The sequence below is a fragment of the Pseudochaenichthys georgianus genome, chromosome 13, assembly GCF_902827115.2.
Source record: "Pseudochaenichthys georgianus chromosome 13, fPseGeo1.2, whole genome shotgun sequence".
In the NCBI taxonomy this organism is placed as follows: domain Eukaryota; kingdom Metazoa; phylum Chordata; class Actinopteri; order Perciformes; family Channichthyidae; genus Pseudochaenichthys; species Pseudochaenichthys georgianus.
In genome coordinates this window covers 16,296,839-16,315,405 of record NC_047515.1, presented here as the reverse complement: position 1 = coordinate 16,315,405, position 18,567 = coordinate 16,296,839, and the positions used below count along the sequence as shown (strand labels likewise).

Sequence of the window (18,567 nt, the reverse complement as noted above, 5' to 3'; positions counted from 1 at the left end):
GTATTAAGTAATCAAATTAGATATCAAGTTAGATTGCTGAAAGAGCTGCAAGATCAAGGGTTTTCAGTTGCTATCATATAAGCATGGCAGCACTCTACACCAGACACACAGGTTGAGAACGTGTGTCAGTAAAGGGAAATGGCATCTTGGCACTGAAGATTGACTGTTAACAGAGCAGACTGGGTATCCACTTTGTGTTGACGGGAAAATTATAGATTTCAGATGGGTTATTCAGAGCCTTTAATTTGAGCTTTGAGTAATGACTTGGCTTTTGCCCTCTTACTCATATCATCTGAGTTCTGTTGTGTATACACTGGCCTCTCATCCAAGGTGCTCAGCTTGGGTCATTGTAGAATTAATCTCATAGTCTGCTAAACTGAGTGTATCATCAACCGGCTGTCCCATTCCGCCAGCTCCGCCCATGTTTCCAGTGCAGGGGCAAAAAAAAACTACACACATGAATTCACCTCAGTGCGTGTGTGTGTGTAATTGCTCAGAATACCACAGTGTTTAGGTTTCAGCTCCATAACCAGTTGGAGTCAGGCAAACAGCGCTGGTCCAGTTTCAGCACAGTTTCATCAGGCGGACAGATTATTGTCCTGCCTCAGGCAGTATCAGAGTGATGCAATGAGTTCCCATGACAGGTGGGGTTGCGTACTTAAAAATAACACTATTTGGTAACATTGTTGATGTGCATTACTTCTAATATGTGGAAAAGTTCAAAGAGTCCTGACAAATGCATTTCCAGTCGAGATTATTGCACACTTTGAACTTTTGGCTGTTTGATGAAAAGTGAATTGGGGTAAAACAAGTGATTTGTGGTGTCTTGGTTACATCACTGTATGTTATAAGAGCCAGTAATGTTTCACGTACAAAATGAAAACATTAGAATAATATTAATCTCTGACTGTAGAGCTTTCACCACTTTGCAGTGAGTCAAATTGTTGTTATGTGTTAAGGATTATCTAGGGAATAGAAATCGAGGGAAGTTAGTAGAAACAGCAACACTGGTGTTTCTCAAGTAGCAAAACAAAGATAAATGCTATATAGTTTGATATAGTGATATAGTTTAAGAATTATTGTCTGAACATCAGACGCCTAAACGTTTGAGAGTTAACTGGGTATTTGGTGTGGTCAGTATTGCACGATGAATGACGACTGAACTGCAAATCATTATGTAAATGAGACCTTTTGAAAAAATAGATAACTAGGCTTAATAACACAAGAACAGGATGGAAATAAGTCTGGCACAATGTTAATGTGGTGTTATTTTGAGAAATGGAATAAGGCTGAACATAGTATGTAAAGGTTTTAGTGTAGTTTCCAATGTGTTGTTATTCTTTGTCACTTCATCTGTGCTGGAAAAGCTTCAACAACAGTATTAACGGTATAAAAGAGAAGAGTTTATTTGTTCATGGCTGCTTTCAGTAAGAATTATGACATCTTTAAAGCCAACACTTTCAATAACATGTTATGGGATTGTGTTACATCATATTTGCCCCATAAGATTTTATTTAATGGGTATTTGAATTATTATTCATTTGAGAAACATTTTCCTTATATTAGGAAAGTACTGGGAGTGGGCCACATTTATCGGAGGTTACAGGGAAAGTGACTTTAACTGTATTTAGATTAAGTTAAGGATACCAGAAAATACTGTTGAGACTAAATCAACTAAATATCAGAGTAACACTTCTTATACAGTAAATGCTCAGGGTAGAACACTTGTAATGCATGTTTATAGGACATATTGAGTTTAATTATTGGTTATCTTTGGGATTTTCTGGGAAAAATTGTAGAGCTCTGAATATAATAATATGCAATAACTGAACCTAATAACTATTATTATATGACTCATTTTAATCAATTAAATAAATATGAGAACATGTCTGAGACAGTGAAAGGGACGACGGTGAGTTGACATAAGTACTTTAATCAGGCACTTTTAGAAGAATTTCTCTTCTCTGGCACCATAATACGCACAGTTTGGACAAATATGAAACACAAGTGGTCGGGTAACACTGTTTTATACAAAACAAAACAAACAACAAGGTACCTTTCAATCAATTAGGTAGTGTTCATGTATATTTGGCCATGGTCAAAACAGCATCCTTGTAAATAATTTACTAAGCATCACAGTCTACCTATACAATGAATCAAGAACTACTGAAGAATGTTAGTGGTGCTTAAAATAATGTTAGCAAGGGTCTTAAACTGGGGATTAGGCAAACAAAATGCTGTTATAATGATAAGTAGGGAGGAATCCACATTTAGGGTACTGAGGGCACTATGTCGTTTTAATGGTAATTTACACATTATTTTACGAAGGCGGCCAAAAAACACAATTATGATCATGAATGTATTCATGACGAAGGCATTCAGGCATCTGTGTGAAAAATAGTGTCTGAAAATATACATGACATACATTTCTCATCATTAACTAGGAAACATTCTCTAGTGGGGTTTTAACATTCATTCATGTTCTTTTCATTGATTTTTATCATATTTAAGTTTGACTTTCAAAACATATTGTATTATTTATTTAAAGCGCTACTGAAAAGAGGGGACAAATGTGGTCCAAAAAAGGAGGACCAAAATAAGAATACCTGCCACAAATGTAAAGATAATACTTAGTTAGAGTTTAAGTATTGTTTCTTCAATGTTTTACTGAGGGACATTGGATGAGTAGACACATGACACACCGGCGTACATTCTCTGTAATGATATGGCTGCTTACATTTACCCCGTAGCTGCTCAATTATCTCCCACACATGGTTTATCTACAATGCAAAATTAGGGCAGTAAAGCTCACTGTGAGAAATTAAAGCAAGGGAATCTGAAGGATGTGATCATTGGATGTCAAGTTTAATTTTCCATTGCAGGAAATGAACGAACGTGCATCGAGAACTAAGACACCTTTTTTTAAGCATTTCACATTCATGATTACCTTTTGATGTGACATCAAACACTGGATTCGCGGAAAATCTGAACACACAATAGTCTATTCTGACTGATGTTTCATTTGTTCAAGCAATGATGTCTCTTCCTCCATAAATATTTACATCTGTTACACAAATCCCAATTCATAAAGCATCGATGAAGAGCTTCATTTAAAACCACAAGGATAAGAACGTCAAGAGATAAAACCAACTTACAGTACAAACAAGTATACAGTACAAACTACAAATATACAAATATAGAAATATATTCTGAGGTTTTAGCAACCTTGACAGTTTAATGCCATTCCTTGTCAGAACAAAATGTAAATATAAAAATATAGACAATGCTTTTGTACAAAATATTGACATCATGTATGAATCTCCATTAGAATGTGCAAATTAAGACTGATCAACAGAAGAATGAGGAGTTTCGTTCACACAACCACACAAAAAGGCATAGTCCATTTTGGCCTGTTAATCATGTAGTTCAGTTTTTTTTTCAGTAAGCACCACAACTTCATTTGGATGTCTTAGTGTGACCTTGGGTACTCTTGAGAAAAGCATTAACATGGTTCAGGTTAGCAGCCCCTGTGGTCAAACATAAGGACAGTCTGGGACAGCAATGACATTTCATTCACCCTGAATTGTCTTTTCATTTTAAATCCTCAGCTCTGCCTCCTCGATATGCTCTAAATGGTGTTCCGTTGTGCTGATCATTGATGCGGAGGGGCCCTGTGAGACACTGAAGGGTGTGATTGCAGGGGAGCGGGCTGCCAGCGGGGACAGAGAGGGGGAGAAACTTGGAGACATGGCGACTGAGGAGATGGACCCCTCTGCGCTGAGGGGAGATCTTCGGAAAGAAGCCAAGTTGGGAAACGTCCTCCCTACAACAGGTTTGGGGGGTACAGTTTTGGCCCCGGGGTGGGCCACAGAGGTTATGAGAGGCGGGGGGTCAATTCTTGACTCTGGTTTTGCTTTGTGGTGAAATGACCTGCGAGGATTTGGAGGAGCCGACTCATCTTTTAACCGTGCTATCTCAGTAAAAACGTTCGCTAAAGGTTGGAACTGGGGGCACCAGTTCAGCAGGTAGTCCCAGTTATAGCTCCCCCTCAGCTCCTCGTCGCTGGCCACGATGGCGGTCAGCGAGCCGTCCACAGGAGGCTTCCCATCCTCTGGGAAAGTGTAATCTTTAGGATGGGAGATGTTGAGTCCCCTTCCCACACCTACATACCCACCCCCCTCATCCCTGTAGACTGGCACTTGGCCAGCTAACAGAGTGCCATTCAGACTGCCCAGTTTCTTCCCCTTGAACCAATCTATGGACGGCTCACAGGACACGTCTGACAGCTGGTCTGCATCCTGTTGGATTCCAGAGTCGGGACCCCGGGCAGAGATGCGTTCCTGCATGGAGGATGATATACTTGACACTCGAGGGTATTCATTTATCATTCGGATCTCATCATCCTCAGCTGCCTCTGCAGAGCCACGCCCACTGGAGTGAGAGGGATCCAGTGATCCTCCACGAGTGTACGGACCCCCACTGCTGCCACTCTGATCCGGCGTGTATGCAGGAAGGGTCTGATGGTAAATCATTTCATTTGCTGCTATCTTTGTTTCCTCAAACTTGTGCATCATGGTTCCCGGTGCAGGTCTTTCATGCGCTTTTTGATCCTTCTTCTTACGTCGCAATTTAACAAAAAAGAGCGCCACAGCAATTATTATTAGTATGACTATGGTCCCAAGTGAAACTGCAGTGACGCTGATAAGCAGCATATTCATGTCAGTGGAGAGGCCGAATGATGTATGGGTCACATCTACAGTAACTTTGGCCACAGCTACGCGGGATGACTCCAGAGGGCTGTGAGCCGTCACATCCAGTGTCACTAGACGCACCTCTCTTTTGGAGCGACTCCTATGTGTACTGTAGCTGTCCATCTTTAGGGAAACGGCTCCTGTGGATTTATTGACTTCAAAAAAAGGCGAACTGTCTTCCAATGAGTAAAGAACAATGCCATCTATGCCTCCGTCCTCATCTCTGGCTTGCACTTTGCCAATGATTTGACCTTTCTTGGCTCCCTCAGGCACTTCAAATGAGAACTCTGAGGAGGTGAAAACAGGATCATATTCATCCTCCCCTGTAACATAAACCTGCACTGTTACAGTAGCAGAATAGTTGCCAGCATCCATGGCAACAGCCACAAAATGGAAGGAGTTTACCTTCTCAAAGTCAAAAGTAGAGCGAGTCCGTACTTCTCCCGATGTTTGGTTCATGAGGAAGGCCTCTTTTCCCTCTTTTGAGTTATCGAGCATGTAGTACCTCAACTGTCCGGAACCCCCCCTGTCATGGTCGATAGCGTGCAGCATGGTGACTAAGGCATTCTGGGGTTTGTTTTCCCTGATGCTGGCGGTAATTGTTTTGAGGGGAAAGAAGGGCCGGTTATCGTTAATGTCCTTCACCTCAATACTAACTGGGGCCAAAGCGTAGTGCCCTTGACTGTCACTGGCCTGCACAACAATCACATAAGACCACTGTCTCTCGCTGTCCAGCTGTCTCTGCAGCCTCAAGGCTCCGGTCCACTGGTCCACCTGGAAAAGGTCTGTCTCGTCCCCTGAGCTTATGGAGTATTGCACCTCTCCATTGGGAGCAGAGTCTGGATCTGTGGCAGATAGATGCAAGATCTCTGTCCCTGCTGCTGCACCCTCACTCAGCACTACACTGTACTCCACTCGGATGAAATCTGGAGGGTTGTCATTGGTATCTGTCACGCTGATGACGATAGGAACGCTGGAGCTGCGCTGAGGGACTCCACGGTCTGATACAACAACAGTCAGGTTATAACTTGGCACCGCTTCAAAGTCCAGCTCCTCCACCAGGATCAGGCTGCCTACTGTCTGGAAGCCGTGTCCCTCCAAGAAACGCACGCTGCTCTCAATCTGGAAGGTATTACCCGAGTTGCCACTGGCAATGGCAAAATCAAAACCACAGTTGTCCCGGGACAGGTCTCCGTCCACAGCTTCCAAGGTCAGCACAGTTGATCCAGGAAGCCCGTCTTCACTCACAGTGGCTCTGTACTCGGACTGATGGAAGATGGGGGCGTTGTCGTTGACATCAGAAACTTGCACCTCGACAGTGGCAGTGGATGAAAGCGATGGAGTGCCCTGATCATGCACCTCAATAACCACCAAGATGGAGGGATTCTTAAAATCAAACTCTGTTTTTTGGTTGACAAACAGAGTACCTGCAAGATAAAAAAAAATACGGTCATTCAAAGAGCATTTTCATTCATTTTAATCCTCTAGAGTTGGTCAATTAACTAATAAAAAATTGTTCATTACACATAATGATTTGCTATTACAGAAAAATATATTCGTCATACAAATAAGTAAAAAAATGTGGGCAAATGCTTTTGACTGGAACATAATTTGCGGGTAATCAATCTGAGAATAGAAGACAGAAAAGATTGAAGTCCTCTTTTATAGACCATTTATTTTTGATGCTATATTAAACAAAACATTTGAGGCAAATAAGATGTAACCTTCAATTACCTTATATGAACAAAAAGATTAAATATTTTACAATGCCTATTAGAAATATTTCCAAACCCCACATTTGTATCCGAGAAGAGCCTTAGGTGTTTCAGGGCAGGTCTAGTTAGAAAACACGTATAAGCAATCATAATGGTGCACACAGTAACCTTACCGTTGCTTGGGTCGATGTAGAAGACGCCCCTAGTTGATGACATTACTCTGTAAGTAATTTTCCCGTTCTCCCCGGAGTCACGATCTGTGGCTGTTACTGTGATGACTGCACTGCCTGCTGGGAGGTGCTCTGATACAGTCACCTAATGAGAAACACAATGTAGAAATTACCATCACAGATGCTATTAAGAAACAATTAAAAAACATTCTAACAGTCAATATAAGTTGGTGCAGGTGTAAAGATGTGTGTGAGGATGGCTGTACCTGATACAAGTCTTGAGTAAAGGTGGGGGTGTTGTCGTTCACATCATCCACCAGCACAGTGATGTTGGCCTCACTTTGATGTTTAGAGTCAGATGAGCGGACCGTTAATGTGTACCACGTCCTTTCCTCATAATCCAGAAGGCCAGTCAGAGACACTGCTCCTCCGAAACGATGAATCCCAAACAGGCCTTGGCTGTTTGCGTCCAGGTGTAGTGTGTAGGAGAGGGCTGGCCCTGAGTCCACGTCATTCCCTGTTACTTGGGTGATAACTGAGCCAATCATCGCATCTGTATGATAATAAGGTGGGGAGGCAGGAGAAGAAGAAATGTAGCTTATAGTTAAAAAACTAAATGTTTCTTTGTTAAGAAATGTCCTGCTCTGGAAAAGCCAGGATCAAATAGACAGGAAATGAACAGAGGAACTTGGCAATAGTTTTTTAGTAACAGGGTCAGACTTTCCTCACTGTTTCCCACTGAGTGTGATTCCGGGGAGTGTGAAGTGAGGCTTTATGATAAGATCACTGGACTAGTTTCCACTGTGAAGCTGACTTACCCTCAGGCACCCGGATCTCCCGATGCAGAGGAATCATGGGGCTGTTGTCGTTGAGGTCGATGATGATCACAGTGAGTGTGGCAGAGCCAGCCAGCCGCGGGGTTCCCCGGTCTGTTGCCGTAACAACAAGTCTGGTGTCACATAATGAATGTCAGTGTCTGAACTTTGAACTTTTATGAATGTGGTTGTATAATGTTTCACTCCCCACCAAGATCAGAATCTTTTTTTTCAGAATGAGCATAAAGCTCACTTGTTGTTGTTTTTTAGACCTAACAAATCTGAAATTCATCATCCTTTTTTTCCAATACAAAAAAATGATTGAAAAACAAAGTATGTTCAAAATCAGATTTTAAACTACAATCTGCAGGGCAAGACTTCAATAGGCTCTGATGCATGACTGTCAGCTCATTTGCATTTTATCCCAATTTTTCTCATCTCTTTCTTTTAAGGTGGGGTAGGTAAGTTTCAGAAACCGGCTCGAGTGCACTAACATTTGAAAGTACACAGCCGAAAAGAATCCGCCCCTTCCTTCAGACTTCCTTACAGAGCACCTCCTCCAACACACATGAACGCGCAATGCACGCTAATGACGGCACGCCCAATGAGGGCACGAGATACATTTGTGCGTGCACGAGATGGAAGGCTGACAGACAGGGCGGCAATCGGATTGGTTGTACTTTTCATTGCTATCGGGATGTTAAGAGCATTCCACGGAATATAACAAAAAGTGTATCTGGAGCCGGTTTCTGAAACTTACCTACCCCACCTTTAACTCAAATAATTTCATCAGTAGCCCTTAACAGACCATCAGTAAAAACAATATTTGAGAGGGAATGGACATAATCACAGTAACAAAGATTAAACGTTGATGTGTCAAGGGCAGAGACAGACCCGGCGTCATGGGCGGGCCCGCCCATCCAGGACTTGGGCCCGCTGTTTTAATCAGGGCTGAATACAACATTTTAATTGTTTTATTATTATGTTCAGTGGCGGCGCCAGGGTATACTGTGGTAGGCTACAGCCATACCAATAAATGGCTTAACACCATTAAAAATGATTTTAAAGTAAGCAAAATAAAGTCCGCCAACCCGCGCAGAGTAAATTGCACAGACAGCAGTAAATACTGAAGACTCGAAACGGTTTGAAAACTTTTGTCAAGTAGTGATCATCTTCTCAATAGAACATCTTTGATAATGTCTTCTGACCAATCAGAATCACGATAACGACGTGGTGTTGTTGCAGGAAGTCCCGACGGAGAATACTTTTGCTGTAGTACATATACATCGATATAAATAAGACCCCACGGTTTGATGATTGATAGATGTGTGGGCTGTCTTTCATTTTGACACACAGAACAATGGGGGCTATCCACCCTTATCCACAATGTAAAGTAATTCACACAGCCTCTTCCCTCTTCTCTCTGTGAAGAGCAGCAGGTTCAGCTTCATTTAAATATGTCGTGTAGTAATAGATTTATTTATTTTTCTTCTCAAGAGAGTACCAGAATGTGTATTTTATGTTAGTATTTCAAAAAATCCCCCCAGACCCCCCTGCAGGGGTTGGGTTTCAGTATGTCAACTCTTTCACCTGGAGAAATTGCAGGATTGGCTCCAGGTCGCCCTTTTTATTTACTACAAGACAAATGTGCCTTTTTATTTCATACAGTTCAATTTGGATTGAGACAGGGAAATAATCTAAACCTCACGCGTGGCGTTTCACTGTCAAGGGGAGCGTGTATGTAATTACATTGCAAATACTGACTTGAGCCCCACCACTGTATGGGTTAGCCCTACCATAGATTACCCAACAAAAACACTCTGGAGCTGCCACTGATTATGTTTATTGTTATTATTTGTAGGGTTTGTCCTAATATTTATTTTTGTTTTTAAACTATGTTGAAAGATTAGTTTAATATAATTTTTTTTATTTTGCTATGAAATTCTGAATTAAAGGCTGAGCGCGAGACTGGTTTTTCGCTGGGTTGAGTCGTGTGGGTTTGTGAGTGAGTTGCGGCACAGCAGCCTGTCAGTTTACTCTTGCTAGGTTAGTTTGGCTATTATCATTTATATTTATCTGCAACAATGGATATCAGGAAGTGGTTCAGATGTATACACTTGAAAGGAATATGGCAACTCAGCGCCACATTAGAAGACATCAGTTACGTTACCAACGAGCTAGCAAGCCAGCCAGGGACAAGGGAGGCTGGCAATCAATTATATTTTGAAGAGAAATTGACTCTCAGGCCGGCTCTCTCACAAACTCCTGCTCTGTGCGCAAGCAGACCGCTGCACATGCTCTCTGCCTCCCTCAATCTCTCTCTCTCTCCCTTTATCTCCATCGTTCAACCTCCCTCCACCTCTCCACCCTGTGTGCGCTCAAGTTTGCCTGCGTGCTTGCCCAAGTTGGCACAGCGTTACAAATGTGCCACAAAACCAACCAATGGATGTAGCCTATAATAAGACCATCAACAGCCTTATGGCAACCTAACCCCCTAGACAAATCTCGAGATTTCCCGGGAAATGTAAGTTTCGGGGTGGGGTAAATCAAATGCCCGCCCAGAGACGTATGTCTGCCGCCGGGTCTGGGCAGAGACGGGGCATGTGATGGAACAGATACACAAAAATAGGAGAGCAAAACTCACTTAGTTTGCGTCCAGATCTCTCGGTCCATTATGGCTGCGGTGGTGACGCTGCCGGTCAGTGGGTCTATCTTAAACAATCCGCTCATGGATGATGACCTGATAGAGTATGTCACCTGACCGTTTTGACCCTGGTCCCGGTCATCTGCAGCAACCTGAGGAAACAACCGCCACATTTTAGAAATTAAAATATAGCTATATTTCTGTTTCAGTTTAACATGATCTAGTGAGCAATATTGGATTTGGAAGTCTACTATTCAGGCTACTGCACCTGAATAATGGGGAAATCGTAGCCCTGCGCCTCTCTAATGTAGGCTACATAGTTCTGGAGTTGGAAGCGGGGCAAGTTGTCATTGACGTCCTGCAGGATGAGGTTGACAGCCATGTAGGAGCTGGAGGATGCCGTCTCGGCTTTCACCACAAGGCGGAGTTTTGGGGTCTCCTCAAAGTCTAGTTGGTCAGATCTCTGCACCCATATCTCACCTAATTCACAAAAATAACAATGAGTCACCCTATAGATTTGGAAAAAATACACATTGTACATTGGATGCTCTTCTCTGCACTTACCAGTTATAGTGTTTATTCCAAAAGACTGCAGTCTGTTTCCACTGAAAATACTGTAGCTGATACCCGTTTGGGAGCCATCAGGGGTACTGGGCCTGAGTCTGTGTTACTACTGTGCCTACAAGGTAAAAGAAAAACATTTGGTTAATACATTTTACTTCCACTTAATATCGCAACCATGCATTCAAATGTATCTGAAATTTAAATGTAATATATAAAACCTTTAGCAGAGTTCTCCTGCAGACTGATGTCTCGAGCCGTGCGAGAGAAGCGGATCCCCCTGTAGCTCTGCTCCCTGATATAAATAATAACCACCCCCAGGGAAGATTGAGATGGGTTGCCCTGGTCCATGGCTTGAACTATCAAAGTCCTCTGGCTCTGGGTCAGCGTCTGCAGCTTCTCCGTGGCCTGGATGTCTCCTGTCAGTGAGTTGATGGTGAAGCCCCTCACAGGGTTGGCGAAGCGATAAAACACAGAGCCATTAGCCCCAAAGTCCTTGTCCTCCGCCCTCATGGTGGCCAGCACTCTGCGGCTGTTCACGCTACTGGCAGAGATGTTCACAATAAGTGGGTCCTGAATGAAGAAGGGGGCATTGTCGTTCACATCCTGAATGTAGACGGTCACCTGAACAGTGGAGTTACGTGGGTTGGCAGGCGAGGAGTCAGTGGCAACCACCTCAAAGGAGTAAGAGGCGGTCCTCTCTCTGTCTAAGGGTGCTGCTGTGATAATGCGGCCAGTGTTTTGGTCTATGATGAACATGCTGTTAGAGCCACGGCTCAGGTAGTAAAGCACCTGGCTGTTGGGGCCCTGGTCTAGATCAATGGCTTTGACTTCCAGGACCAGTGAGCCAATGTGAACATCTTCTGAGACATCTGCTGTGTAGCTGCTGCTCTGAAACTGGGGGCTGTGATCGTTGATGTCCATAACGGTAACCTCCACGGTCGCAGTGCTGCTGAGGGAAGGGTGGCCCTGATCCTGAGCTGTGACTGTTAGCGTGTAACCAGCCCTGTTCTCCCGATCCAGAGGCCTTGAAGTGGACAACACACCTGACTGTCTGTCCAAGCGAAAGTCTCCCAATGAATCTCCAGCTGCAAAGAAAACCAATGGTTTTAAAAGGTTCAAAATGATAAAATCCTATAAAAAGGTGAACGGTTGAGTTGGTCATTTAGAATGTGAGTGGTGCAACAAAACAAATTATTAGATCACCTTTAATTTTGTAAATAATCTCCCCACTATCTCCTGCATCCTGGTCAGTGGCTTTTAAGGTAAACAGAGGCAATGCCTCCAGGTTTTCAGGAACCTCAATGCTGTAGTAGAGACGTCCAAAGAAAGGGGCGTTGTCATTCTCATCAAGCACTCTGATCTTCACCGTGGCTTTGGCATGGTTGGGGGGAAGGCCTTCATCTTTTGCAAAAACTGTCACAATGTAAACATCACAGGATTAATGGCCAATTTGAAGTGATGGAAAATTACAAATGTACTTAAAATAACTCTTATATTCTCATAGTATGTATGTAAGAGGAGTACCTGTCACAGTGTAGTACTCCCGGAGCTCCCTGTCCAGAGACTTAGTGGTTGTTATGACACCTGTCACTGGGTGGATGCTGAAACCATCCTCTGAGATACTACCATATATCACCTGCCCATTGGTTCCTACAAATAAACACAAAGTATCTTTGATTTAATTTGAACATAGATATCTGAAACAAATTCTACAAGAAGCAATCAATGTGGTTTTACTTGTAAATATTTCTAAGAAAAAAAAGGCATATAGAAAGCATTTATATGTCTCCCTTGTTAACCACCCTCAGGTGTCTGGATGCCAGATTGAGTGCTAACAGAAAGCAGTCTGGCACCCTCATCTGTTTACTTCTCTAATTACTTTTGGAGAGAACGTTTATAATCCTTCGGTTTTATGTGCTTCTGACTAAGTCAAAGGGAATGCACACATTTTGCACTCCTACCCCCACACTACTGAGTCCTCAATTAAAAACAACTGTTAATGTGTAATGTGAACCCATAGTCAGCATATCAAGGCTGAGAAGAATTACTGGAATCTATTCCCATTTTAACTGCTGAAGCAGCACATTGAAGAAAAAGAACATGCATATATAAACAAATTATGATTTAGGTCATTTGTTGTGAAAAGACATCTACTGGTTTAAAAACATTTTTATAGTACATTTTTTTTAAATGTAGTTTACAAGTAACTATATATAATCTGAATTGTATCATATTTTAATTTGTAGTTAAAACCTGTTTGACATTAAAATAAAGTGATTTAAAATAAAAATGCAATTGTTACATCTAACTTAATCTAGATGTCTAAAACATTATACTTCCAACCATCACGTTTTAACCTAGTGCTACCAAATCAGTGCTAATTGGGATTATGTTTGATTAAAAGTAGGCCAACATGTTTAAAGCACCAGTAACTTCGTCAGGGCACATTGTGTGTCTCACCTTGGTCCAGATCAGAGGCGGACACTGTCAACACACTAGTTCCTGGTGGCTGGTTCTCGGAGATCTGAGCCTCGTACTGGCTCTCCTCAAACCAGGGCACTTCATCGTTAACATCAATCACGTGGACACACAGCAGCTGGCTGGAGGAGTGCTGGGGTATCCCATGATCCTCAGCGGTTATGGTGAGGTTAAAGACATCCTGCTCCTCACGGTCCAAAGGTTTGAAAATAGACAGAGAGCCTGTAGAGAGATGAATCAAGGCTGAAATGTGAGGAGAGATTTCCTGTGTGTGTGTGTTTGTCTGTGTGTGGGTGTACTTTATTATAGCCTGTTTCATAGAGGCAGTTACACACGACAACTATGGTAGGAAAGCATGCTTTCAAAAGGCAATAAAACATGCCAAGTGATTTAAAAAGCTAGTGTGAAAAGTTGCCGTGTGAGTGCCACATTTAGAGCTAATCTCCTCCACACACACAGCTTAACCTACCTGAGTGCTACCACCACCACCACTGCTGAAACAGCCTAACAGTCTGGCCACAGTTTACGAGATTTTCCATTGGAGAATGCCACAGCCATCGAGAACGAAGCAGTAAACACACGCTCTAGACACGCAACAGCAAGGCCTGCGTGCTCCGTAGAAATTAGGGGCAGCCTGGCCTTTTCATTATGCTGCCCTAAGAGGGTAGCGCTTACATTGATTCAATTTCAATTTAATGCTTTAAAATGAGCCACAACTGTTAAAGAAAGGGCCAGGACTGTTTTGGTTTTAACTTTCTTGCATGTTTTTCTTTGTATCTTGCAAGTGCTGAGATAACTTGCCCCTAAGACTTTAATCTGGTATGAGTTACAGGATGGAATATGTTCACCAAATACAACTCCCCTGTGATCCTGCCATATCCCTGTTCAATGATAACACATGGGCAGGAAAAAAAACACACTGGGAAAGTTTTTTGTTTTGGATGTTTTCAATTCCAACATTTTAAGCCTGTTTGAGGTTTGTGGTACCAACACTTTGGACTGCACTGTGAGGGTTAACTGAGGTTGTTCAGATGACACACATTGTTCTTATCATTTATGCAAAAGTAATTTGTCAACATTTGATGTCTTAATATTGGAATGGGGCCATATTTTACAAAAAATATATTCACCATACAGTAGCACTCTTTCTTCCTTTTAAAAGTGAAAATGATGTCTTGCCTTGTAAAAATGACTGATGAGATTATGTGACTTTATGTGTTGGTAATAATATCTCAGTTGCTCTTTATGTTAGCTGTGAGTTGAAGCAATGGAGTGTGGAGAGATGGTCCCAGGTCTCTGGTCACTCACCCCAAAACGGGAGCAAACCAGGTGCCCAGAGGATTAACTCTATCAGTATTCTAACACATAACCAGTGTGCATGAAAACACTTCAAGATGAGCGCACATACTGGGCTGAAGCACAAGTGGCATGCATGACAGACGCTGAATGTTTCCATCCCTGATCTGCTCGAGGGGGCATCCCGGTTGGCGACATGAAGGGGAGGGCGGGGCCAACGTTGACACGTGTCTCAAAAACCACAACAAAGCCCACAGGACCAAATAGCCCAAGGTCAACGTTGACTAAGTGACAGAGTCTCACGCAAGCACCAAAACTCATATGTGCGCGCACGCACGCACGCACGCACGCGCACACACACACACACACACACACACACACACACACACACACACACACACACACACACACACACACACACACACACACACACACACACACACACACACACACGTGTGTACACATATACACACGTAACTGATCCCTTCTCTAATGGTTCCCAGAAGCCCGGGCAGGAGGGTCTTTGGTCTTTCTTGGGAATAGATCCACAATAACAGATGATGGGTGTGTGCTTTCGTGTGTGTGTGTGTGTGTGTGTGTGTGTGTGTGTGTGTGTGTGTGTGTGTGTGTGTGTGTGTGTGTGTGTGTGTGTGTGTGTGTGTGTGTGTTAAATATTTGGCAGGCTGCTCTGTCTGTCTGGCCTCCAACTGAGGGAAATAAGTCATGAAAGGTGAAGCAAGATTTGAGCGGCACTGAGACGTAAGCAGAGTATTACAGGAGTTGGTGTGTGTTTATGTTGGGGGAGGTTTGGTAATTGTGGACGGGGGTTGAAAAGAGGAGTACACATGCAATGCGAGGTAACATGTATAGGTATCACAAATGCTTTAAAAGTCCATGAAAAGACCCAAACACAGATGAAAAGATGAAGATTCGCTTGTCTGCTTAAGTTGAAAATATTTCAACTTCAAATACAATGGATTTGCAAGACACAGTAATTCTTAGGAACTGGAATTTCCAACAGGTGCTGAAAATATAAAGATAAAAGGACAAGCTGAGCATTTAGTTCAAATAAAGAAACAGGAACAAAGCGAGTGGCTCTGGTGGAAAATAGGTTAACAACTAAAAGTTCAAGATTAAAAAGCGTTTCCTTCTAATACCCCGCAAATGTAATCTAAGAGCGAAATATGCTTTCAGTGGCTAAAACATAGCACAATGAATATATAATATAATATTCTAGAAGTTGAAATGAAACTTTACTTAGTGATGTACTCTATCTGAATACACCTTGAAACTTGAAAATAAAAATTAATGAATGAAATCTTCACTTTCTCAGATGTATGATTTATGGACACATTGTCTCCTGCAATGGAACTGGGCTGGACTTACCAGTGTTAGGGTTGAGGCTGAATGCTCCTCCGGTGTTGCCTGATTGGATGCTGTAGGACACTCTGCCATTTTCCCCTTGGTCTGCATCTCCGGCCATCACATACAGAACCACGAAGCCCACTGGCTGGTCCTCCATTACACTGACAGCTGTTGGCGATCTGAACACTGGTGGATTATCATTCTCATCTGTTACATACAACCTTGCTGTGACACTACCCCAGCGCCTCTGGCTGGCATCCTGGGCTGAATCTGTTGCCTTAACAACCAGTATTAGGTTAGTGGTGGCCTCATGGTCCAACACCTGACCCAAGGAGAGAACCCCAGTGTCAGAGTCAATGTACAGTAGACCAGGGGTGTTTGGCCACTGGTGGAGAATGGAGTACTTCAGCTCGCTGTTGGGCCCACTGCCATCTTTATCCGTGGCCTGAAAAGTATAAACAGAAGAGCCAGGGTCCATGTTCTCGGAGATAACGATGGTAATGGGATCCTCTGGGAAATGGGGGGCGTGGTCATTGCTGTCCTCAACTTCAATGTCCAGGTGGACCAGGGTGCTGCTAGGATTGGCCTCAGAGAGGTCATCCACCTCGATCTGCAGAGTGTAGCGGGCGTCTCGTTCATAGTCGAGAGGACGAGCCAGGTACACGTCTCCATTTAAACGATCTACGACAAAGGTCCCATCTCGGTCTGTACCCCCCACCAATGTGTAGGTCAGCTCCCCTACCTCTGGGGCTTCACTTTCACGAATACGGACTGAGCCAATAACTGATCCAGGTTGGGCCTCCTCCACAGAGTTGAAGGACATGGAGAATGAATTGGTCTTAGTAGTAGGTCTGTTAGTGCTGAGAACCTGCAATAACAAAGAACACTGTTTGAGTATCTGAAGAAAAATCAACATAACAGTGGATCTCATGCTCTATGTCTGTTGCTAGTGACACTTCAAGTTAAAACCATTTTTTTAACTCAATGTTTTTAATGGATTTTGGGAAAAGCAAAAACAGATTTTTCTCAGTTGAATCGTTTTTACTGCATCTGATGACTGGGAACCAATGAGAACGGTTACAAGAGGTTTTGTTGGCTTGAGTAACGTGCTCGCGAACCTTAATCACACTTAATCACACTTAATCACACTTAATCTGATAACCATGTCGCTGCCAGGAAAAATATGACATTATAAAAGTAACACAATCAGGGGAGGAAATAGCGAGACAGATTTAATTTGGCACTTGGACATGTACTGTATACTGTATAGCTTTATGTTTTTCTTTGATGAGCAGTTCAAGTGTCTTCAAAGACTATGACATTATTAACTTCTCCCTTTTGTGTAAAACACATGACACACTGTTTTACTAAAACATAAGCAGCTGTGAAGGGGTATTAAGAAGGAGTGGCTGTGCTGATCAAATGTGCAGCAGAATTACTGACAGTGTTTTGTAAACCGAAGGAGTGATCTAGATACTAAGCATCCTCCAGAAGAGTTTCCACTGTAAGTAGGCACTCAAGAAAATATCCTGAGATTGTTGTGAAGCCTTTCACGACAAGCTTTAAATTGGTTCCACATTAAATGGAAAAGGAGTGTTCCAGAAATACATTTGTATAGTCCCCTCCTATCATTTATGGATTTAGAAAATCAGCTTGAAAGATGATTAAAGCAAATGCAGAGATGCGTCAGTGGGCAAGGACAACACTGCACTGTTTAATCCAATTCATTTATAATTATGACTTCCATTTTATTTTTTTTGTTAAGGAGGAAAATTGAACTGTTTATGGCAACTCTATTTTCCTGGAACCTATATGTCTATGTTCCTCCCAGGGTCCTTCCATTGTGTCCATTTTCTGTTCTATATTAAATATTAACTTAATTACCTTCAATACTATGTTTTACAGGGGGTGTACAGCCCTGCAGCTCATTACAAAAGGGGCTACTGTATTAAAAAAGTGTTGAAGTCATTGAGTATGACCTTGATCATAGCAGTCTACAGCTGGCCCTCATCACAAGCCAGCTGGGAGTATTTGATTCAGACCCACTTTTCCATTTCAGATAGAAATTTCCCATTTGAAAAGTCACAGGGGAAGAAATGGGAGGGGATGGGAGGGACGCTTGTCAGAAGTGAGGTTGATATGTCTGCAGCTGGTGAGGGGCCCAGAGACACGGATCCTGAGCCCCAAGTCTATTCTTTGATATTAAATAGGTGAGTAGTGAGGGTGTTTGTGCTGGCCAGGCTCCAGCTAAAGTCTGACCTGAATGATGAGGGAGCAGGGGGTGCTGCGAGGGGGCAGTCCTCTGTCAGTAGCGGTCACCGTCAGAGAGTACTCAGCCCGCTCCGAGTGACTCAGAGGGGAGGATGAACGCAACTCCCCAGAGTTTGGGTTCAAAGAGAAACACTCAGCTCTGGGACCTGGGAGAGAAATGGAGTCCAAACTTAAACCAGAGACAATGTCCGCGGGGGAGTAAAACACACATTTGTAAGCATAAAGCCACAGTTACAATGTGATTTACACTAACACAAAGAAAAACACACTAAAATAAAGAAAATAAATATATATATTTAAAAAAACCTATACAAATAATAGCTTAAAATGAATAAACAACTAATCAGAATCTAATATGCTAATACCCTGGCCATGGGGGGCCGATGGGCATCAAAGGTGTCCTGATATGGATCATTCTCTTTCTACATTAGCAGGACATCTTTTCTTTTCCCAAACATGTGGTGCATTCATATATATGATTTTGCACAGATGAGTTCT

The 18,567-nt window shown here is 42.7% G+C and overlaps 1 protein-coding gene across 1 annotated transcript in view; it reads right to left on the bottom strand.

Moving 5' to 3' along the window:
- Window positions 1-1,967: 1,967 nt before the first annotated feature.
- The window catches only part of LOC117457226 (protocadherin-16-like), a 78,935-nt gene continuing 62,335 nt past the window's right edge, over window positions 1,968-18,567 (bottom strand). The window contains exons 9-21 of the mRNA XM_071205157.1: window positions 18,058-18,215; window positions 15,820-16,666; window positions 13,120-13,359; window positions 12,184-12,309; window positions 11,863-12,072; window positions 10,878-11,744; window positions 10,660-10,761; window positions 10,364-10,575; window positions 10,096-10,247; window positions 7,455-7,585; window positions 6,903-7,189; window positions 6,640-6,781; window positions 1,968-6,178 (exon numbers count right to left, since the gene is read on the bottom strand). Of these exons, the coding sequence (XP_071061258.1) occupies window positions 3,597-6,178; window positions 6,640-6,781; window positions 6,903-7,189; window positions 7,455-7,585; window positions 10,096-10,247; window positions 10,364-10,575; window positions 10,660-10,761; window positions 10,878-11,744; window positions 11,863-12,072; window positions 12,184-12,309; window positions 13,120-13,359; window positions 15,820-16,666; window positions 18,058-18,215 (6,056 nt within the window). The 3' untranslated portion in view covers window positions 1,968-3,596. The remainder of the gene's footprint in view (window positions 6,179-6,639; window positions 6,782-6,902; window positions 7,190-7,454; window positions 7,586-10,095; window positions 10,248-10,363; window positions 10,576-10,659; window positions 10,762-10,877; window positions 11,745-11,862; window positions 12,073-12,183; window positions 12,310-13,119; window positions 13,360-15,819; window positions 16,667-18,057; window positions 18,216-18,567) is intronic.